The sequence below is a fragment of the Eptatretus burgeri genome, chromosome 13, assembly GCF_056783735.1.
Source record: "Eptatretus burgeri isolate ZD-2024b chromosome 13, Ebu_testis_v1, whole genome shotgun sequence".
NCBI lineage: Eukaryota > Metazoa > Chordata > Myxini > Myxiniformes > Myxinidae > Eptatretus > Eptatretus burgeri.
Window position 1 is genome coordinate 25,413,323 of NC_140973.1, and position 24,523 is coordinate 25,437,845.

Sequence of the window (24,523 nt, forward strand, 5' to 3'; positions counted from 1 at the left end):
TCTCACCATTCAATGAGCACCAAGTGAACCGCCGCCGTAAAACGACAATGCCCCTGGGACAATCCCCCCGACCGAGCCGAACCTCAGCTTTATCTCTTCTGTGCTCGTGCCGGGCAACATGTGATCACACGTCACGACCTTCAATTCACCACAGTCATGTTCGCCAGGTCGCCATGTTTCTCTTCTCAGAACCGATATCCAAAGATTTCGTCGGTCTACTTCGGCGGGAAAGCGGTAAAACTGCCCTCCAGAGCCTTTAGTACATCCCGGGGCACAACAACTCTTACCAATTTGCAGAAAAAAAAATCGCTTGCTTGGAAATAACGGTGTAGTTGAAGTGGAGACCATCGGTTGTTATGGACGCGGTAATACTTTCTTGCCACTCAATATGGCAGAGCTGCCACAGTCACGTGACCGGTGACGTCAACTGAATAAGGCCAATTGCCACATCTGATGCAATTTAAATGCTCTAATGGCGGTGAGCGAGATGCAACATTTGAAAATGTTCGATATATTTGGCTTTTTGAATTATTTATACCGACAGCGTTCATATTATGTCTGGTGTTGGCTTAACGGTTCGGGTGGTGGGCTTAGGATCCCAGGATCCTGAGTTCAAATGACACTCAACTGATGAATTAATACCAGGTGGGGTTGACTCTGCCTGTCATCTTTCCGAGGTCGGCAAAATGAGTGCCAGCATGCTGGTATACTGTGTCGGAATGGCGACCCATCCAAGATTTTGAATCCGGGCGGTGTATTAGTAACGGAGCGCTGCTTCGATCGCTCCAGAAAAATATTTGTTGCTAAGAACTATACATACATATATATATATATGTATATGTATATGTATATATGTATATATGTACGTCCCATGTTTGAGCTCTTTCAACCAGCGCAAGAATAAAATGCTTTCTTTTTCCCCTTTTTTATATCGTGTTTTTTTTAATTTTTTTTACCACGGGTCGCAACTCGTCATCCATTTTGCTCTTCCCATTCGTTTTGTTATATCGTGTTTTTTTTCTGCGTTGCTTGATACAGTTGAACCACGCTTCAGATCTCAGGCTTTACCTACGTCACCATTATAAGGATGTCCAATGTACCTTTCTCGGCGGGGAATAATCATGGTGTATATTCGTTTTTGTAATAAGGGTGCATTGTCAGTATTTCTGAGCCAAGCTGGAAGTCCTCCTTCTGCAGTTTTTAAGTTTCATGTTTGTTATTTATAACTTTTTTATTTTATTTTATTGTGGTGTATCATAATTCATAAACTCAACTAAAAATCTACAAATCGTGCAAACTTATGATTCGCCTTTTGCCTGCGAGCTGGCTCGATGAGGTGAGTTGTTCGCTTGTTCTCGCGATTTGAACGTTCATCACTTGTAATAGGATTTCACTTGCAAGGAAAGGAGGAATGAGGCCATTAGGCCCATCAAATTAACCTGTATTCCCAACCTACGGTTGTTTGTCTGTTCCCTATGTATATCCAACGGTTTTTATTTTATTTTATTATCTTGTATGACTCAGCCGAAGTTTGAAGCACCAACCTCCACGAACTTGGTGCGGCATTAATGATCGTGAAAATGACTAATACAAAACGTCGAGAGAACAAAGCGACGACCATTCTTTGTTTGCTCATCACACCTGTGCACTCCTACCGACTGTGCACGTAATGTATCATGAATGAAGTCGCACAAAGGTGTGTACTTCCCATCGTGTATTTGAGTTGCATTACTTAAAATAAGTATTCACTTTTAACGTCCCATCAATAACCTTGTTCCAAGCCAATCGATGCTCTCACGTGACCGCGTCACTTCGATTCCCATTGGCCAATCGGTGCTCTCACGTGACCGCGTCACTGCGGTTCCCATTGGCCAGCCAAGCGTCTCCTTATGCGGCGCATTTTCAGTTGCGTGGTTACAGCAGCCAATGCCGTGAGAGCATCGGGGCACGCGGGCCACGTGACTTCTTCAGACGTCCCAAACATTCGGAGCAAGAGCACCTGGTGAGTATAACCCGGAAAGTGAGTGGTAAATGTACATGACGTCACTGTGGCTGCCTACACCTGCAGTTGTGCTGTTGGATTTGTTTGAAAGTTTTGATATATTTTTGTTTGAAGAACGAGCACAAAATGTTCGGCTAATTTAGAATGTCCATCTACTTATTACGTACGCATGGAGGGATATGTGTTTGGGATGAGCGTATCAACGGTGGGGGTTGTAGATCTATCATGATGGTCATAATGCCTCTCTAACATTTTATTCATATCTTGCCGGAAGTTTTTTTTTTGTGATTTCAAAATGTTTGCTTGTTTAATTGCTTATTTTTAACTAATATGAAGAAGCTGTCTTTAATACAAAACCTTGGCTCATGAAAGATAAGAACAGAGGGTGAAAAGGCAACGAACTGACAGTGGGTGATCAAATGGGTCAGAGTTGGACACCAAGCTTTGGAATGAACGGATAGGTAAAAGGGAAGGAAACTATAACCTGTAAGTGATGTGCAATTAAATTAAGGTGGAGCTAATTATGGGGGGTATAAAACATAGCTGATAGGGAGGGTGGATGACATAGGATGGGAGTGCATCACCTGCTCGAACAGTGCGATTGAATAGCCTTAAGGTTTTATTAGTTTAACCAGAATGTTGGGTGGGGGGGGGGGGCTGAGAGAGCACAAGGAAAGTCTGTGGGTAGTATTAGGGGGTCTTAAGTTGACTTGACTGCACGATGATGCTCGCACTCACGTGACAAATGAGGCAACGGTGGAGATTTGTGGTGAAGTTCTAAAACATCACCCATATGCTCTGGACCTGTCACCTCATGGTGTTCATCTCTGGACCACTCAAACAACATTTCAGAATGAGGTTTGAGACTAATTGTGTGTGTGTGTGTGTGTGTGTGTGTGTGTGTGTGTGTGTGTGTGTGTGTGTGTGTGTGTGTGTGTGTGTGTGTGTGTGTGTGTGTGTGTGTGTGTGCGTGCGTGCACGTACTTGTACCCTCGAGAAAGAGGTGATGCTTCATTAACTTCATTACATTTGTTTATTTTGCTCTTTTTAAAAAAAGAATTAAAATCCACTTCAACTTTGAATTACAAGACTCACTGGCATAATGGTTCGAGTTTCCATTCTGAGTCTGGGAGGTTGGCAGTTCAAAGCCCATCAGAGTCCTCCCAATGACTTCAAAATTGCTTCCGGGTCATTCCGTGCCAACTCACCTAAATTTCAAAAACCTCCCCAGATCACCTCAGATTTTGCTGGAAAAATTCTTAAATGTAGATCTATATGGCTCTACCCACCATGCAAAAGATTAGCTTTCAATTCCTCATAGTTTAAAAAATATCTATCTCCAGAGACCTTTGAAATTTGGCCCTAAAAATGCCAAATGCGAAAAATGCATTTTTTTTTTCAACTTCAGGGGCTTATAATTTTATAATGGGCTCCTCTAGAAAGTTAATATTGCAAATATTTACTAATTGGCATTCAAATTTTTCAATTATGGCTTCAGATAGCCTCTGGGATACATATTTCTCACTCTATAGGAAGCTAAAAATTGCTTTTGGCCCAAAACGAGCTAAAATAAGGTGAAACTATAGGAGCCCTCCTGAAAATATGGAACAACTTAGAATTTTTTCCTCATAACACAGTGATTATAGGGTCATTATCTATCCATAGATACATTTTTGTTGGGATAATACAGTTAGGTGATGAATTATAAAAGTTTTACCATAAGCCCTTGCCTCCGAGGGCTCTAAAATGGACCAATTTTGTCCCCGGGTTTGACCATGTGGCTCGGGGTTTAGGATCTTAATTTTTTTTTCTAAAGATTGCCTTATATAAGATGTGTCTACTGACCGAATAATTTTATCTAACGCCCATGGCTTCATATGAAAATAAATTTTTATTTCCATGCACGTTTTTATAATTATTCACTTTTTTCATATTCATGAGCTTATAAATCTGAAAATGAATACTCGAGCAAAGTGATACTGCAGATATTTATAAACTGGCATCTGAAATTTAAGGATCTGTTATCAGAATGCCTAATAAATGCATATGTTTCTATCTGTAGGAAGTTGAAAATGCCACTTTGACCAAAAATGGTGAATATGCAGGGGGCATTAACTGAGGTTAAGTAACAACTTAGATTATTCTTCTCATAAATTAATAATTATAAGTGCATTTTTTTATTCAAAAATAAATTCTTGTAATGATAATCCAAACATATTGTTACGAATTCGTGCCCACCAGCGTGCGATCGGCCGCTTTCCACGAATAGCAACCGCATCGCCCACCGGACGGACAATTCAGTCGTGACTTTCTGGAGCTAACGCCGGAAACCAGTCACGGGTGAGCTTTTAACCTCACCACAGCCCAGTCTGTATTCTACCCACGTGAAATAGGGTCACTCGCCGAATATCGATATACCTAAGTACTCGCGCGGGTAACCTACCGAGGGGCCGTACCTCGGCGCAGGTCGGCTTGGGACACGAACCGCTTAAGCGGTCCATTCCGTTCTACAGCGATAACGGCGGGTATTATCGCCGACCTCGCCGGATCAGATTCTATTTAACGGGTATTTCAAAACCCAACTAATTATTCCACGAGGCAAGATGGCATTTTCAATAGGGGAAAGAGGACGCTACGAACGGGATAGATTTATTACAAGCACACGTATATACAGCCAAGGCAGTCATGCAATATTCAGGCGAGAAGCAAAAGCAATACAACCCAATATGATTATTATTTACAGTCACTTACTCAGTTTTAACTTGTCGGACATGGCGCCACCAACATTCACTCAAAAGCAAGGAATGGCCACCCCCAAAGACAGGAGTGGCAGACAGGGTCCGTGGACCTTTATAACGCGGGACCTGGAGGACCGAACGGGTCCCGCGAGACCGTGGCAGGTTACCTGCCCCCCTCGGTGGTCGGCGAGTCACGTCGCCCCGTCCCCACGGCAGCTAGCGTAGCCGTGCCTGATCCCGGGCCTCTCGTGTGGCCGGCGAGCTCCCTCCGGCGCTCCTCGCACGGACGCGCAGGTTCGTGCCACCCAGCCAGCAGAGCTGCGCCTCCAGTCCGCGTCTCCGGTGCGTAGCCCAGACTTTCTACCGTCCCACGCCTCCAACGAACAGGTCGCTCCACAGGACCAAGAGCACATGAACCACTGGACCAAGAGCCAGTAGAGCGATGAACCACCCGACGGCGAAACCACCAAAGACCACCGAAGACTTGACGATCACCACACGAAAAAGACCAGACCTCGCGTCTCGTGCGGCCTTGTATAACTCGGGGCTCCTCCCTTCGCCCCTCCCCGTTTTTGGCTCCACCCTCCTTTGAGCCTTTTCGAGAAGTTTCTCGAAAAGAGGCGTTTCTCAACTCCGACCGCCTCACTCCTCGTATCCACCAATCACGAGCAAACTGCCTCGCCCTTCTCGTCACACCAGCCTTGGAGAAAAAAAGGCGGGAGAAACCCACACGCACCATTGGAGGTTTCTTTTTCTCCTCTTTTACACCCGCATTCTGGGACCCCTTTTGAACGCGGTAAGGCTCGTAGCGTGGTCTGTGGAGGATGGCGTTTGCAAGCTGGCATAGTGGCGAAGATGGTTAAATGGTGGTGGTGTTGTGGCGATCGTAGCGTTGTGGCGTAGTTGGTGGTGGTTGTGTTGTTGATGTTGTGGTTTGTTCTAATGGTGGGCGAGATATGTGGTTGGTTCAAAATAACGATAGAGAAAGGAAAACCTACCTCAAAGGGTCACAGCCCGGTGAACACGAATAAATTCCATTAAACAACGGTGGGGAAATCTAACTGAACACAGACTTATCGATCTCACTGAACTATGGACCTTTATGGTGTTCTGCGAATTTCCACAGCCATAACAATATGCTTGGGTTTTAATTTTGAAAACATGTCCTACAGTTCTCTATTTGAAGTCATTAGTTATGACATACACCACTAAATGGAGTAATGGTCTGTCACAACACGAGGGGCAGCACAGTCAACCTGTCTGTCTGTTTGTCTGTTTGGAGAACAAAGGAGAGGAGGAAACAAAGGAAGTGGATGCAGAAAAACCTGGGCCCAGTGGCACAAGTTTGACAAGTAGATGCACTGTTGGAACCAACTCACTGTTACCAGTTGAATTCATGCTCAGGGGACCCTAAGGCTTCAGAAAAATATGGGGTCGAAGGGTTGTGGGGGGGGGGGTGTACGTGGACCATATCTGGCCCATGGCCTATTATTTTAGCTCGTTTTGGCCAAAAAAAACATTTTTAGCTTCCTACAGAGTGAGAAATATGCATCCCAGAAGCTATCTGATGCCATAATTGAAAAATTTGAATGCCAATTAGTAAATATTTGCAATATTAGCTTTCTCGAGGAGCCCATTATAAGCCACTGAATTTGGAAAAAAATGTGTTTTTCACATTTGGCATTTTTAGGGCCAAATTTCAAAGGTCTCGAGAGATAGATATTTTTTAAACTATGAGGAATTGAAATCTCATCTTTTGCATGGTGGGTAGAGCCATATAGATCTACATTTAAGAATTTTTTCCAGCAAAATCTGAGGAGGTGACCTGGGGACCCTTCGGTGAGTTGGCACGGAATGACCCTTCCTTTCTTAACTCTCAGCATTTAAAAAGGATAACATATCGAAAACCCCCAAGTGTTGGCATCCATGAGGAGGAAATTCCTCTTTAATTGCCCAACTGAGTGCGGTGAGAAAAGCAACATTATATAAAAAAAAGATTGTGTGTATTACTGCCACCCAGAGTGCTTTGGGAAGTGATGTCACTTCCCCCCTCAGCTTAGTGTGTACGTGCATGCATGCACGCAATTTGTGTTCCAGGTTTTCCATGAGCTTTAGACCCTGTATAAAAAAGTGGAATGGAAGGAAGGCTGATGTACCTTTTTGGGGTTGGAGGGTTGAAACTTCCACCATTTTTGCATACTCAATGTGGGGATTATTCCTCGTATTGCTCACTGACTCTAGGACAACTGCGGTAAATATGAGTGGGGCTACGACAGCTGCACGTGAACACGGGCATGCAGGTGAGCAGACAGTTGGGTTGGATGCTCAGCAGGTCGCCCTGCTGAATGAACCGTGCATCCTGGTGGATGAGCATGACCGGCCACAAGGCATTTCCAGCAAGCTTGAGTGCCATCTCATGAAGAACATTAACGAAGGTGCTGAAGGCATTTGTTGAAATTAATTTCCTATTATTTCAAACATTTTGCCTCTTGAATGTAAAAATACATTGTTTTCCATCACACAAATAAATGTTGTTTTCTTATGATCAAACAGGTGATACAATATGATGAGTACATTATCTGCACTTTGACCCTGGCAGGAATGCTTCATCGGGCCTTCAGTGTATTTCTTTTCAACTCTCAGAAGAAATTGCTTTTGCAACAACGCTCGTTTGCCAAAATCACCTTTCCTGGTAAGTCGTTGAGAGATCTGTTTCTGAGCTTTACTTGAAAGAGTAATTTACTGGTTAAATGTGTTCAAATAGCTTAGGTGTAGCAGAGAAGACAGGAAGGGTATGACCAGAAGGAAACTGAAAGAGAAGATCCTGTACATCAGCCATGCATCAGAATCCAATAACTTGTGATTTACCCATTCCACTCCCATTATATATCTATAGATTCTCCATCAATCCATATGCTCAGATTTTATCAATGAAACAGTGTATAAACGAAATCGTTTTTTTTAGCACTGAGAGGGAAGCAAGCCTGTGCATTGGTCTCCTTATGCTAATGATGGTCAGTTTTAACAACCACAGCTTCCACTATGGTATACAGGATGCAGGAGCCCCTGGCCCATAAAGGAGAACAATGTCCCTATGGATTTCCTGTAATATTCAACAGAACTTGCAGCATCGTACAACCTGGTGACCAATTTGGAAACTATCCTGCCATGTACATTGTTTTGTTGAGCAGGCTGCTTTACGAACAGCTGCTGCAGTCATCCACTGGCTGTACCAAGCGAGCAGGAGGAGGAGTCAGCGCTTGGTGTCCGCCGGGCTGCTTGCCGACGTTTGGAGGCTGAACTTGGCATTGACCATGAACATGTAGGCCATGACCAACATCTTGATCTTTTGTGTTGGTTTATTATCATTTTATGGTTTCTTTGTTTTTTTGCTTTTTTTATTTCTATTTTAACCCCTCACTGATCACAGCTTTAATTTTCCCACAAAATTAATGTTTTAGATCTTTCATGCCAATGCTGTGTTGCACTTTAAGGTTTCTGTGACGACCCTTGTGGACTTAACGGGAGATCCTGTACAATGAATACCATTTAGCTTTTTAAAATACTTTTTGAGTGACAATGATGATGCTTTTGAAGGACACTGCAATATAAACCCAAAAGGATCATCTCTGTTCTTTCTGTGTCAAAGACTCGACGGATTTTTTATTTGATCATGCTAGTTTTGTTCTCGCAGTTTTATAAATGTGCAACAGATGGCTTAACATTATGGGAGTTAGAGTGGCAGGTTTGGTGGGAACTCTTATTTGTGGCAAATGACTGCAGTCACTTTTGGACATTGACTAACAGTGAATGAGATATGGAATGCAAATACCAGATCTATTAACACTTAAATGATTGAGGTCACATACACATGCAGAGACCTTTTAGTCTGGTAGCACCCATCCTGGGTGCATCATGACTCCGTACACACGAGGCAAAGAGCGGGGTTAAGCAATTGGTTCACTTCTGTCTGTCGACAAACGTCGGTTTATGATCGAGGAACAACTTGATTTCAATTGAATGTTATATTTTGAACATGAATCGGAAAATGAACCTGTAGTTCAGCTGTAATTTGGCTCTCGATTTGTCCCGATTGCACATTCGGAGAGATGATTGAGATATTTATCTTAGTCTGTCTGCATGCATGCCTATCAGTCAAACAAAACTTAAAATCATTCCAAACAGAAAACTTACTGTTTCTAAGGAAGGACATAAACAGGCATGTACAACTAATGCAACGTGTTTATTTAGGGTGATGCAATAGACACTGTGTAAAGTGGTGGTGAAACCTGGAATTAATTTATTTATATGCCTTTAAACCTCTTTAAGCCTTTATTTAAATTGAATGATATGCTTGAGACAATAACAAATTGCCTTCATCGTACTTCCAAAACCATGCGATGTATCAATATTCATAGCAAGACTGTGGTAAGTGCAGTGCAGTCTATGTGTTTAGAGCAGGTAAGATTGCCACGTAACAGAGACCTGTCAGAGTAAATTGTTTGTTACATATGATGCTGAGAGGCAGTGTATGTAATTTATACATGGAATAGTCAGAGTAATTTTGAAGGCATAAACACCTTGATTGTGGGTGGGGCAGGCCCGTCGCTAGGGGGGGCATTTGGGTGCAATGCCCCCCATGGCGCATCTGGTGCCCCCCCCCACTTGTACGCCACCCATTTATGCCCTGTTGCACCCTGTGAACAACTTGGTGTTTAAGGACGAGCGCCCACTGTGAACTTGCTGTTTAAGAGTTCACCTGTGTGAACTAAAACCCTAATTCCAGATGTTCAACGTGGTGAATAATGTGGCCTTCTTGGATAAACTGTTCTTTAATAATTTCCTTCTTTGAATAACAGTCAAAGAGATAAGTGTGTGCTTCCCAGCGCATCTCCAAAAGCAATTGGCAAGACAATACAGTCCAAGACCACAAGATAAAAGATAATAACGCAAGCACCAACGCCAGCAGCCAAGACCTCGTGTCGAATGTTGATGTTGTGGGTGGTTTTTGTGGTATCGTGGATCATTTAGTTTTAAGGAATAGCCAATCAGCGTATTCGATATGGAGACCCTATTGAGCAGGTTACCTGATTGGTTGTAAGTTAGTTATAAATGTAATACAGTCATAATATGATAATATGAATAAGGAAAACACATAAATTTACATTATTAAAGATGAAGTGCACGTGCACCACGTGACCTTCACAACCCGTCAACCCTCCATCTTACAAAAGTAATTTTATAATAAAAATTAAAAATATGTGTGTTTGCAATCGTGCTTACATTTGAAATTATGCAGATATAACCTGTTTTTCATGCATGCATCATTTAATAAATAAAACCGTCAACCGTGAAATCTCGGGAGTCACGAGATTAGTGACGCGAGTCACGAGGGACGAATCACAGGGCACGAGCTTGCAGCAGGAGAAAAAGACGTGGATGATGGATACACGAAAATGGCTCAGAAAAGGAAAAAATGCAAGCGACGAAAATGAAGAAGATGATGAAAGACATGTTGTGGGAGGAGTTGGAGGAGGAGGAGGAAAAGACGATCATGTCTCAAATACCGACAGAAGCTGGCCAACCTGGCCAAGCCAGCAACGTCAGCCCTGCGGCTGGAGCCCCAGCGCAGGCAGCCGACTTGCCACGCTCGGCGGTGGCCTCAGGATCGGGTGTGACTGTCAAGCCGCTTCCCGATGATCTTGGAAGTGAGAGACCGAATCAAGTTGTCCTACAGCGGTACCCTGGCCATCTGTTTGCAGAACAAGAGTCGCTCGTTTGTGTCCTCGTGGTACTAGACTAATGAATGGCTGGAATACAGTGTGCAGACAGATGCAGCATTCTGCTATCCATGTAGGAAGTTTAACACTGCACGTGGCCCAGTCGACTCTACTTTCACAGTGCAAGGCTACCGGAATTGGAAACATGCCGTTGAGAAAGGCAGGGGGTTTCACAAACACGCAATTTCAAAGGAACATTTAACTTGTGTTTTGAGGTGGAAGGAGAATGAGAAGCGCATCGATTGTGGTAAGGAGATTTCCACACTCCTCAATGCTGACCAGCTAAATAGAAACCGGTACTATGTGTCTCATGTTATAGATGTTGTGGGATTTCTCGCCGAAAATCAGATACCTTTTAGAGAGAACCTTGATAATTTTGAGGATATGTCAGACGGGCACAGTGGGCTTTTCCTCTCGCTTTTAAACTACACACTCAAAAAAGACACCAAGCTCGCCGAAATAATAAAACATATCCCACGAAACGCAAGCTATACCAGTCCGGAAATGCAGAATGAACTGATCTGCACATTGAGTAATGTTGTGACGGATGCCATCGTGGAAGAAGTGGGCACATCGTGGTTTACCATCAAGGTGGATGGGATGAGGGACCCCACTGAATGTGAGAACGTATCAATCATCATTCGCTTTGTATCTGCATCAAATGAAGCATTAGAGCATCTACTCACAATAGCTACAGCCGACGCTGGAGATGCAAAAACATTGACAGAGCTGACAAAAACAGGACTTGACACGTCAAAAATATTAAGTCAGGTGTACGACGGGGTTTCGGTAATGGCTGGGAAGCACGGTGGGGTGCAAAAGTTGTTGCAAGAGATATTGGAAAGAGAAATCCCCTATGTGCACTGCTTAAATCACCAACTCCATCTGGTAGTTATCCACGCACTGGCAGCAGAGAAAGCTGTCACTGATTTCCTCGAGGTTTGTTGTTGCCTGTACAAATTCTTCAGAAAGCCCACTGTTGCTGCACAGTATAAAGGTGAGCGGTTAAAACGACTTCTTGATCAAAGGTGGACGGGACATTTAGCTACCGTGTCTGTGATCATAGGATCTTTTCAGGATATCACATCCTTACTGTCGCAGATTGGTGCAGAGTGCGTCTACGGTGCAGAGATGAGGGTGGAGGCTATTGGGCTTTTGTGGGAAGTCTCTGGGCCTGCCTTCATGTTCATTGCTATCTTTGTACAAAACTGCTGATGTTGTTAGATGGCCCTAACAGACTCTTGCAGGCAGAGGACATGGACTTGCTAACGGGGTTGGAACTGGTGGCGAGTGCTACAGAGTGCGTAAAGAAACTCCGCTCTGAGGATGAGTTCACTGATCTGTGGAACAAGGCCAATGATGCTCGCACTTCTACACCTGCACCACCAAAACGGAGACGCACAATGCATAAGAACTTGGAACAGTTTGTAGTTTTGGAGACTACAGGACAAAACAACGACAATGACAAGACAGAACTGCAGAGGGTTTTTTACAGCGCAATTGACACTGTGCTTGGAGAGATCGCTCAGCGCTTCAGTGAGCGCAACACACAACTTGCCCGTTCACTCGCTGCCTTGAATCCTGAAAATGGCACGTTTTTGGATCCCCACTTGCTCCAGCATATCATGACATTAACAAAGTCAACCATCAGTGAAACAGAGTGTGTGGTTGCAAAGCAGTTTATTTGCTCACAGACAGAAAAGCAGCCAAACAATAGATGGACAACACAAAAACTCCTCTCAACATACCACAAAACGCTGGAAGCCATGCCAAGTGTAGTAACTGCCATGAGACTTGGACTAACATTTGGTGCGTCCACTGCCATGTGTGAAAACTCATTCTCAACATTGAGGAATGTCTTCACTGACCATTGACGGTCCATGCGCCATCCACGCAAGGCACAACTGGTACAGCTGGCCTTCGAGAGAGACCTCACACGTAAATGCCTGAATGAATGGAAGGAGAAGGTCCTCAGAAGATTCCACACCGAGACGCGTCGCCTGCAGCTCTTCTGACAGCGAGTTCAGCGGTATAAAAACTATACGAGGAGTTCAGATTGTGTGTGTGACTGCTGATGATGCGTGTGTGGTTGTGGTTGCAGTGTGGTTGTGGTCAGCACCCGCCGTGGTCGGCTGCTTTGTATTTCTGATGTTTAAGTTAAATGTTGTGTTTGGTGCTTTGCATCTCCCATATCTAGTGCTTTGTGCATAACCTTACCTCTGTGTAATTGACTGCTTTAAATGCGGACCTTGTGGTATCTTCAGGCTGGTCGTATTTGCTGTTGATAGTTTCACGTGATGATCGCAGGTCATAGCTTACTGTATCTTATTTCAAAGTGCACTGATTCTGGTGCTAACCTCCCCCATTTAGTCATTGTATCTCTGGTATATTAATTTTCTAATGCCAATTCTTCACAACACCTTGTATAAGTTCACCTGAATTGGTGCCAATTGTCTAATCATTGAATATTTGCATTGTGAATGTGCCAGTTTGTTGCGGCTCTCCTGCATTCGAATAATTTTAGGCCAAAAACATCGGAACATATTAAATCTAGCTGAGATCAATTTGGTTAGTATGCGACGGCAACCTCAGTATAGATGTGTCAATGCTGCATGAATACAATAGTATACCGGGTTATCAAAAATATTTAATATAATAATTGTGCCCCCCCCCCCATCCAGTTCATATTCCCCCCTTTATACTGAGTCCTGGCTACGGGCCTGAGGTGGGGATAGGTGAGGACTTCATAAATGCAGAGGCACACATGTGACGTGCGACGTGGTCAGAGTATGCCAGCCATGGTGGCACAATGTGCTGTGGAGCCCAAAGTGGCAATGAGGTTATTTTTTTAGGGCCCCCCTGCGGGCGGGACGGCCCAGAGATAGCTCTGCTCACCATGAGAGAGGAAGAAGAGGAACCTGACCAATAGGAGGATGAGGAGGAACAAGACCAGGAAAAAGAGAAGGAAGCCTCATATGGGATGAGGACGAGCAAGTTTTCATGGAGGAGCTTGTGATGCAGGGCATTCGTGTGGTTTTCTTCTGAAGAAGTTTTGGAATTGACCCAAGTTGGTATCACCCTGTTTTTGGAGAGTAAGATAGAGGAGAGACAGAAAAACTCCCCGTGCTCAGAGTGCAAAGAGGCACTTTGAGGACTAATAAGGATTGACCAGGAGGAGAGAGAGAGGAGGACCACAAGGCCTGGTTGAGAAGCTGATCGTCACTGGTGCAACTCAGGGCTCGAAGTGCTCTGTTTGGCTTTCTGCATCTCGGATGCTACTTGTTGCTGAAGCTGCTCGTTGCTAGTTTTCTTCGTCTTTGGATCGACTTCGTCACTGGCTCTCGTCTCCCACCTGGTTCCCAAAGTGAGCTGCATTGAGTCCTGTGTCCACCCTGTGCATTGTAGGCAAAGGGAAGTCCCGCCTACATTCTCACCTTGTTGTAAAACTGTTCTGTGGCACCGAGAGTGGTTTGGGATTTGCGCTTTATTTATCATCCTTGTTATGTGTGTAAGTTTACGTGTTGCTATCTACCTCTTATTCGCTTGGTTCATACCATTTCTTACAGCGTCTTGTCTACCTTGTTCTCTTGTACTTTTCTTTACAAAATAAACCCTTTAAAGGGAAAGAAAATGTGTTTGAGAAAACTGCTTTTCATGTGCGTGTGCAGTCAAATTCGGCTCATTTGAATGATCCTTGGGGAACGGTAAAGTTGTAAGAATAATTGAATGCAGTGCAATAAAAGATCGTTTGGGCTACATCCCAAGACATAAGGGCCCAGCATTGAGGATATCCTGTTAGCGGGCACTCAGATGTGCCAATATATTGTCACGAATCTGGAAGCCATTTGCACACAAACAGGCAGCAGTCCCTAAGCTTAGTTATTTCAATAAGCATGTGTATAGTTAGATTCCTCCCTATGTCTAAAGGGAATTGCATGTTTGCGCTGCGAAGTTTCTTTCTAGTTGGATTTTTGCAATACCCAACGCCAACAAATCAATCCTTTACTTCTTCTCGCCATCGACGCCATTGCCCACGTGCGTTCGACCACAGACGTGGGCAGAGGTTTCCTCACCTCAGAACACCGACTCTGCCCAGAAAAGGAGGGGGTTCCCCCCTGTCCAATCACGGATGGCCAGCACATCACCCCATGAAACCCTGTCCAATCAGGGCAAAGATTACCTCAGAGCTCCGACCCCGCCCCAGAAAGGCAGGGTTTTCCCCCTGTCCAATCAGAGGGGGACAGATATCACCCCACGAAACCCTGTCCAATCAGGGCAAAGATTACCTCAGAGGACCGATCACCCCACCCCGCCCGGGGGAGCGATTAAGAATCGCCAGGCTCCCCTTCGTGCTCGCTGGAGTTGGGTTGGAATTTTCGGAGAAGAAAGGGGTCGCCATTGCTCTTGGTATGGGTTGTTGGTGGTCGTCGTTGCCGTGTCTCAAGCTTGTCCTCTGACTATTCCACAACCGTCGACTTCCGTCTCATTTTGTCGAGCAATAACCCGGAGTCCGAGCCGGGAATCTCCGCTGGCCCCGTGTGAGGAGCGACCCTGGACCCCGCTATACCGTGTCTGGGCTCGCCGCCGACCCTGAGTTTCACACCTGCAGTCACGGGCCAAACCGCACGAGGCGGCCAGGTACCGACCAAACTCTGACCTCCAGCCTGTCTATCCCCTTGGCTGCGAGGGTCGAAATAAAGATAATCCGGGTCCATTTTCTTTTGGGGTGTGTGTGTGTGTATGTGTGGCACCGTCCTATAAGTAGAAATTGTTAAGTGCTTTTTCTCACTGAACATTGCCTGCATATTATAGTCGTGATAGCTCTGCTCTGTCTCCCTCCCTATTACAAATAAACCCCATGTTAAATGTTCCAGCTCGTTGCCTGTCGTTTCTACCATTCACCCAGCACGGTGAGGGCTTGAGAAATAGTGGGGCCGTTTGTGCCGTAATTTGTTCATTTGGTCCGGCGCGGCTTTGGTAATTTCTGCTCGGTTACGCCGGATCTGAGTCTGTAACAGCGACTCAGTTCGGACAAAGCCGACTGAGGGTGTGGCTTCCCCGGTAGTTAGACGGCGTGAGTACTTAGGTAAATTGGAATGGACAAATGGACCCTACCTCACGCCGTCGAAATATTGGTGACCACCGTCCTTTAAGCGACCCGTCGACTCTGGAGTTATCCGGGGTGACGACCTTTCAATTCCGGTGTTCGGTGGGAGACGGCCCAATTGCTCCATCTCGCGGTCATCCTCGCCACCGAACCCGGCACCACAACAATATAATGAGAGGAAGAAGATGCCACCAATACGGCTATGGATGCTGCCGATTGATGCATTGTTTGATGATCAAAAATGCCTCCATATCCTAATCTATGATTCAATGATGTGTTATTCCAGTATAAGGGTGAGGTACATATGACTTTCAGCAGTGCTATACCTCCTGAATTTTTTTTTTAACAATCTTTAAAATCATTATGTTATTTTAATTGAAGTATTGTACTTCAACACTGCATGGGGTAGACCTGTGGTGTTTTCAGCTACCAAGCGGCTAGCACTTCCCAAGCCTAGAATGTCCTATCCAGAAGAGAGGATGATCACCTGTCTCTTATCGTCTGAGCTCGAGCGTTTGAACATTGGTATTGCAGCACACTCTGAGGTTCGGAGACCGGATAGTGGCGAGATCATGGCAGGTGGTTACACCGACTATTGGTCTAGTCATTCTGATGGTCATATTGGCTGACTCCAATGATGATTGAGGTAACACCGGTCAACGAGCATCTTATGAGACGAAGTCATCATCACTCCTTGGGTGTCGTTTCCCTGGTCTCTGATTGAGCTCTGATTGATTGAGGCGAGTAATCTCACCATGAAGGATACATTCTATATGCTCTGATTGAGGTGAGTAATCTCACCGTGAAGGACGCATTCTATGCCACGCTTGTCTAGTTAATCAGTACCCCAGGCGAGATACTCTTCTTGTCTTGGGGGGGGGGGGGGTTGTTGAGGATTTAAATGCATCGACCAACACTGATAGTGATGGTTATGAGACATGTGTTGGTCCCCATGGGTCTGGAACTATGAACCAGAATAGCACTAAGTTCCTTGACTAAGAAATTATGGACTTATGGTGGCTGGTTCATGGTTTCAGCACCGACAGGCTCATCACTGGACTTTGTATTCCAATGCTGTTGGTGTGGCAAAGGAGATTGACCATGTGTTCATTGATGGTTACTGGAGGATAATCCCTACCTGCAGGGTCCACCGGAGTGCTCAGTTCCTCAATACTGACCACAGGCTTGTTGTAACAACTCTGAAGTTGCAGCTTAAATCCGAGAGAATGGTACCATCCCAGCCGAGGCTGGATGTTGGCAAGCACAAGTGTGAGAGGATAGCCTAGGAGTTTGCAAACAGGCTGAGTTGGGATTTGGGGGATCTGGGTACTTTGGGGAATCCTGAAGAGTTGTGAAGTGCCTTCAAGACTACCATCCTTAATGTTGACGGTGGATGTCGTGGAACTCACCAGAGGGCGGAGATGAATTTTGTCTCAAGGGACTCTGGATACCATTGACCAGAATCACAGGGCCAGGCTTAATGGCAGAGCTGAGCTGTTCAGAGAATTGAGATGTAAAGCTGTATGTGCACTGATTGTGGAGAAGGAGGCCTAAATGTGAGGAATATGTAAGGGGGTAGAGCATCACCTGTGGTCAAGTGTTTCTTGTCTTGCTTACAGGGGAATTTGCGCATTGCGTTCCTCCAAGCCCGTCCCTTGGTGTATTGCACTTGGAGCAGAGGGTGGTGGGCTCTTGCCAGAGGGTGGTGGGCAAAGTGAAATCCTGCTGGGTCAGTTACTTTGAGCGGCTGTACCAGGCTGACCCACCAGCTGTTGAGTTGGATGTCAGGGGTGTTGCTATTCCTCTTGCTGACCCGCCAATCAACTGTGATCCACCATTTGTGAAAACACAGGCTTCGGTTGAAATGGGGGTAAAGCTCTTGGGATCTGTGGCATCCATGCTGAACTTCTCAAGGCTGGTGGAAATGCTGTACTCCTGTCGTTGCATGCAATTCTGTTCTCTGGAACACAGGCATCATCCGAACTGACTGGAAGAGGGGCCTTGTTTTGTTGTCCCTCTCTGGAAAGGGAAGGTGATCACTAGGACTGCAACAATGACCGAGACTTGACGTTGCTCTCAGTGCCGGGCAAGGTCTTTGCTCGGATAATTCTTGATAAGGTTCTCCACCATCTGCTTGAGCACCAGCACCCAGAGCAGTCAGGCTTTCCACCAAAGAGGTCAACAATTGACCGTATCCTTGCTCTTCGGGTCCTCACCGAAGCACTATGAGAGTTTTGGCAGGGGCTGCTTGCAGCCTTTGTTGATCTCTGCAAAAACATTCGATTTAGTGAATTGAGATGCCCTCTGGAGGATTTTCAGTCTTCATGGGGTGGTACCCAAACTTATCAATCTGATGTCTGAACTATATTCTGGTACTGAGAGTGCTGTGAGATGTGGTTCCATCTCTGACTTACTTACAGTTGTTCCCAGAGTTTGCCAGGGGTGTGTACTGGCCCCCACCCGCTTGGATAGATTGGATTCTGGAGAGGATGTCGGAGAGATCAAGCTGTGCTGCATTGTTTGGGAGTGTCAAGATCTCTGACCTTGATTTTTGCAGATGATGCAGTCATCTTTGGGGAGACTCTAAAGACTTTGCGGAGACTTTGGAGACTTCGCGGAGACCTTTTGGGTGCCCTCGAGGTGATGAATGAGGAGTCGGAACCACTGGGATTACGGGTTTCCTGGGTCAAAACAAAGATCCAGGGTTTTAATGACATTGGATGCTGCTTTCTTGTCTGTACCTGTTTATGGTGAGGATGTTGAGGTCATGGAGAGATTTGCTTTCCTTGGCAAAGATATCCATGTCTGCGCTGGCTGCGAGCCAGCAGTCAATAGATGTCTGAGTCGGGCCTGCGGAGTCATGGATTCACTGGATCAGGGGGTGTGGTGCTGTTGCTCCCTGCGCAGGAGGAAGAAAGTATGAATCTTCAGGTCCTTGGTATTTCCAGTCTTGCTTTATGGATGCGAGACTTGGACTCTGACCAGGTATCTGAGACAGAGACTTAATTCCTTTGGTACCAGGTCTCTTCGGAGAATCCTTGGTTATTGCTGGTCGGACTTTGTGTCCAATGAGCGGTTGCTGAGAGAGACTCAAATGAGATTTGTTACCTGCATAGTCCGTGAGCGTCAGCTGCGGCTGTATAGACATGTGGCTCGTTTTCCTGACGCTGATCCTGCTCACCAGATTCTTTCAGCGAGGGAGCCTCACGAGTGGGGGAGGCCAATGGGCTGACCACGTGCCTCGTGTTTGCAGCAGGTTGATCAGCAGCTCAAGTAGATGTTGATGGGCTCGGCATCTGCCTGGTGGATGGCCAGACGGAGGCCCCTGGAATAGCAGTGGAAAGTGGATACTGTGACATGCTGGTGAAGCGCATGCTCCCACACCTGACCTGACCTGACCTCCAAGAAACATGGGAACTGAACCCCCTCCCCCCCCCCCCATGTTGCTGGCTCAACGGTAAAGGGGGCTTAAGATACTCGGGCTGCTAAGATAAGATAGTTAGAGCTGCTGTCGTGCTGTTAAATAACACCAAGTGGGTTGACTCAGCTTGTCATCCTTCTGAGGTCAACAAAATGAGCACCAGTGTACTGATAATAGGGGCACTGTATCAGCGGCATATCTGCGCCCCTAACCAATGATGCAACCAGCAGCCAAAAAAAAGGCTGCCCACGAAGGGAATGGGTATTGACGGAGTTATTATAATCTGGTATTGGTGTGGTGCAAGCATGATGGGCTGAATGGCCTCCTCCTGTGCATAATTTCCTTGTAATCGTTGTAAATGGAGATTTTCTCCTTTTTTGTATGGAGTGAGTCATCAAGGAAACATCTAAGGATTTGGCCTGTTTTGCATTCCCATCTGAGCACCTATCTTCTGCTGAGATCCCAGTCAAATCCCATGTTGTACCTTGTACTACATTTGATACATGTATTGGCTCCTTCATGAGCCTTAGATCACTGTTAAAAAATTAAATTGTGACAAAGTGCAAAGCAGACCAGTTAAAGTGCTCTTGGCAATGGATGTGAAAACAAAATCTAATGACGCACCTAGATCACCAAGTACATTAGAAGCACTGGTGCTAAAATAGAAACTGTCATACTTTGGACATATCATGCATACAGAAAACAAAAGTAAAGAAATCGACCATGCCAAAGGAAGAAGAGGAAGAGGCAGACATTGTATGCACTGGATGGGTGGGGTAAAGGCTACAACTAAGCTGTCTGGGCCAGAGTTTTGGGAAGCAGTGTCAGATAGGGATGTTTGGAGAAATCTGATCATGAATGTCACCAGAATGTCAGACGTGACTTGACGGAACTAGATGCCTCGATGACATAAAGTAGCATGTGATCAGTGTTATAACACTGGTAAAAAGGCTGAAAATGCATCTCAAAAGTTTTTAAATGTTTCAGGTTGGATTACGTACAGTGTTCAGGTATTTGTCTCTCTAACAATGATTCCAGTGTGAACCGTGTGCTTCTTTTGCTCCATCACACCCAACTCACTCCACTCGCTCCTCGTCATGCTTCCTTATTATCATGTCCTCTTTTTCACTTTCTCCAATGCAGGTCCAGCCAGAGGACCTGACGTTTGTGACAAGAGTGCTGTACAAGGCGTCGTCGGATGGAATATGGGGTGAACATGAGGTCGATTATGTCCTTTTGCTATGCAAAGACCTTGCCATCAACCCCAATCCCAACGAGGTGCACACTTGTCGCTGGGTGACGTTTGATGGTGTTTGCTCGATGTTGAGAGAGGCCGAGACTGGCACCATCTCTCTTTCGCCATGGTTCAAACGCATCGCCGATTCTCCGCTGCTCTCTTCATGGTGGGAAGCCCTCGATAACCCTGAATCGGTCTCCGATCGCCACACCATCCACCGCCTTTGATATCTCTTTGTGTTCGGTTGCCTTCTTGCCTTTTTGATGGAGGAGTTGCTCCATTTTCCACCCACAAAACCTCTTGGCAGGTGGTTATGATGGATCGTTGGCTGTCACTTTGTCACGAATAGAAGTTTTACTCTAATCACATAATGATAGAATTGGAGGACAATTGATTAATACAATGCTGTTAATTACATTTTAACGCAAAGTAAATTTTGCATACTAAATTGGTGATTGTGTGATTTGTTTAAATATAAATCTTTTTCCCATTGCTTCTTAGATCATGTCTAGTCACGCACAAGATATCAATCCTTCGGGGAAAGTGGTATTGCATTTGCTGCATCCGGTGGTTACGGATGAATGGCGTCAAAGTTGTACAGTGTGGGAGGAGAGGAAGGAATGTGAATGAGACTGCTTTCACAATCCGATGCTGGATTGGTGTGCGAAGGTTGGTAGATAAGCAAAGAATGTGCCTCGCTGCAGCATCTTTAGAAGCCTGGTGATAGCGTCCCATTTCTTCAGTCAGGTCTAGAGTGAACTAGTCGTGGCAAGGATGCTAAACTTGTCACCAAGAGATTGTGGATTCAGACCTGACTGAAAACAAAACTATTAATGCCTTGGATTTGGAAGCCTGTCCAACCTAATATACTTCCAAAATCACTATTTTACTGTCATATTGTTGGTACATGCAAACCCAGCTGGCTCTAATTTCGGAGGAGGCAGTCTGCCTGCCCCCTCTGGTCTGGTCTACATTTGACATCACGCTATTCTGAAATGTGATGGGAGCATCACGTGCTGTCCACGTCCTCCCAATTGAATATAGTTGTATAAAAGGGACTGCATTTCCTCAAATTTTAAATGAGTTCTTGACCTGTTGAAGGTTCTTATCTTCCAGCACAAAATATCTGAAATCACTTTTGACAGAGGTCACATTCAAAGGCAGAGATGCAAAAAAGAAAACCAGCTGGAAAGTGGTGTGATAAATGATTGGTGAATTGTGTGGAGGAAGAACGTTCCAGAGGAGCAAGTATTCCCGAAACGGTAGACAACGTAAAGTAAAGGGCACTTAAGGCAGGAGTAGTGGAAAGAGCTTGAATTAGCCAATCCAAGAGCAAAACATGTACATTCACTTTTTCAGGCTCAAGTTCAATAACAGCCGTCTATATATTATGGACGTGACTTGGATGTAGGGTTCGAGTGAAAAGAAGGAAAATGCATGGAAGTTGGGAGAAGATAGGAGGTAAGGTGGAGGAATATTTGGAACATTGCAGAGAGGGTTTGGGGGAGCAGGGTCAAAAATTTCACCACTTAGTGCATATGTAATGTCCATATGGCCCTTAATCACTCGACTCGACTCCTCGACTCCTCAGACCTCTTTACACCAAAGTCAAGGTTCATTGAAATATTGGGCAACAGAGGGTTAAAGGTCAATATGCTGACAGGTTATAGCGGAACAGGTGGAAACAAGCATTGACAAACAGGCACGAGATAGCTATCATGACAAACAGACATGGGCATATAAGAAAGGGCAGCTGGGTGGATATTGACTGGACAAAACCACAGCAGGACTTCTTGCCAAGATTTCAGAAGTCAACACATTATGAGATCATTTATTTTGACATAATTTACACAATTAATGTTTTCCCAAAAGGTATCCTAGTAAATCATTGTTAAGGTTCACTTGGCTGCACCTGGATGGGTTTGAGGGTTGTGAAGTAGCGGCTGAAACCCGAATCATCTGCAGGTTCCTCCTGATGACTCCATCTTCGCTCTTTACTTCCTCGGGTTCCTTCTTCGTCTTACTTTTCATGATGTTTATACCATATCCTGATGCTGTGTGGACTGTGATTCCTTGCTGACGGACCTCTGGTAGCTTGCCCTTGTTGTTGCGTTTGAGCCTGGGCAGTAACTGCTGAAATCTATCCGTCCGGGTTCTTCCCGACATCTTTGTTCTGTGTTCCTTCCACAATTCTTTCTATTTTTTTTTTCACAATTCTCTTTATTCATTCCAATTCTTGCTTTTTCTTCTCTTTCATCTCTTTTACTCTATTCCTCTCTTTTGTTATCTATCTGTCTAAGGAGAAATGAACTCTTGCAGAATTTTTTTTGAATAAGGCTCACTTGGCTTTGCCTGGATGGGTTTTGAGGGTAGTGGAGTCACGGCTGAAACCCAAATCCTATCCAGGTTCTTCTTGATGACTCCATCTTTGCTCTTTACTTCTTCGGGTTCCTTCTTGTTCTTCCATTTCATTACCATGAATGATATGTGATAAAGTGTGAAATATCTCCAAATGTCGTGCACAGTATAATGATTTTTATAATTCACTTTTCCGACAAGCGTTTCAAGCACAAGTGGAGTTCAGAAACGAATTGGATTCTCCAGGAGTAGATCAGGGTGCACAGGCTTCCAATCGAAGGCATTAATAGTTTTTCTTGAAGTCAGATCTGAATCCGTAACCTCATGGTAGCAGGTCTCGCATCCTTGCCATGATTAGGTCTCGATAGCCTGCTTCCTGAAACAAAATTTTGGGTGACATTCCACAAGCCTACAGATGCATCATGTAATTCTTGTATGTTTTGTGATGCATTGCCCTTCCTTGGGTTTGACATGAGTGCCGTGTGCGCATGCACGACACACGGGACCACCAATGGAGCTGACTGTTGTCAATAAAACCTTCGTGAAGTTGAATACATTGTGGTCATTCTGATTTACATTGTGGTCAGTCAGATCGAGGGGAAACTTCACACACATGTTCCCCAAGCCTTGGGAATACCAGGGTGTTCAGGAATAATTGGTGGGTCACATGGTTTGGCAGTCATATTGCATTGAAGGAAAAAAAAATTTTTTAATTCTCTTGAACTGCTGCACCAATCGACGTGAAACTTCAAAATTATGATCTCGTCGTGATGGGGAATATATTTTAAATTTCTCCAGGAGTTTCTTCCAGCAGGGGCAACCTGTCTGACATTGTAACCCTTTGCCAAGATACTGTTTTGGCAGAAGCGATGCTCGGTGAAGAGCAAGGTACATTTTTCATGATTAAGTCATCCTGGTTCCATGGAATTAACAATAAGATGTCATTCTGGAGACTTGCATGTCCATTTAATACAACTCTGAAGGAAATGTGCCTTCATGTATATTTTAGGGCTTCAGGATTGCCTCGATCTACGCACACTCATCACTAAGCCGTCTGGCCTGTGTTTGAATCGCGACCAGCTATAAACTGTCATCCCGGCGTTTCACAGGCAGGGTGATTCATCAATGTGTGTGCCGTCCCTCGGATATACATTAAACTGGGTGTTCTGTCTACCAGCATTTAGTTGCTTGATGTTAAAGATACCACGATGTCCTTTGCAAAGAGTAGGCGAGCTATCGTCGGTACCATGGAACAAATTACAAATTCCTGCCATAGCCGCCTACAGAGGGCACTACATCGGCATCACAGCCGCACCCTCAGCCAATGATGCATATGAACAAAGAAGAAGAAGAAGAAGGTATATTTTACTTTGGAAAAGTCCTCCTTATGTATGAAAGGAACATTCTACTTGGTACAAACTGTGTACTTAATACAAACTTTAAGTATTTTTTCAATTCATCCTGTGGTATGTAAAGTCTCTTATCAATGGAGGTGTTTTTATTTCTTAGTTCATAGTTCATCCATTGACATGAACTGGAAACACCTGCTGCCTCTCGGAGCAGCCTGGGGATGGGAGGGGGGCAGGTGCTGCACAAATATATCTTGTGCTGTGGCTGGTAGTCCCCTCTTTCCAGCAGGGGTCAGTAAATCACCTGCACTGAGCCATGTGTGCAGGCAAAAGTCAAGTCATCTTCTCTTCCCCCTCCCCACTCCTCCAGCCGTTGGGCCCTGCCATTGTTTTCTATGATTTTTTTTCAGTCGTGCAAACTAAATCCATTGATAACCTAATGTGTTTTGTAAAATACCTGGTCTTCAAACCTATATTTAAAGTTTAAAACTATAAATGATATTAGAAACGTCTCCGGACTGCATTTACCGC

The 24,523-nt window shown here is 45.0% G+C and overlaps 1 protein-coding gene across 2 annotated transcripts; it reads left to right on the forward strand.

The window, feature by feature from the left end:
• The first annotated feature begins 1,029 nt into the window (after window positions 1–1,029).
• IDI1 (isopentenyl-diphosphate delta isomerase 1) lies at window positions 1,030–23,195 on the forward strand. 2 transcript variants are annotated; one of them, XM_085851753.1, is made up of 6 exons: window positions 1,030–1,336; window positions 1,782–2,002; window positions 6,982–7,175; window positions 7,340–7,432; window positions 7,932–8,062; window positions 20,192–23,195. In XM_085851753.1, the coding sequence occupies exons 2-6, from the start codon at window positions 1,890–1,892 to the stop codon at window positions 20,510–20,512; spliced, it is 852 nt and encodes a 283-aa protein (XP_085707879.1). In that variant the 5' UTR covers window positions 1,030–1,336; window positions 1,782–1,889; the 3' UTR covers window positions 20,513–23,195. The 2 variants fall into 2 exon arrangements, with proteins under 2 accessions (XP_085707879.1, XP_085707878.1); XM_085851752.1 differs by lacking the exons at window positions 1,030–1,336; window positions 1,782–2,002 and having other exon boundaries at window positions 6,209–7,175.
• The last annotated feature ends 1,328 nt before the right edge of the window (window positions 23,196–24,523 follow it).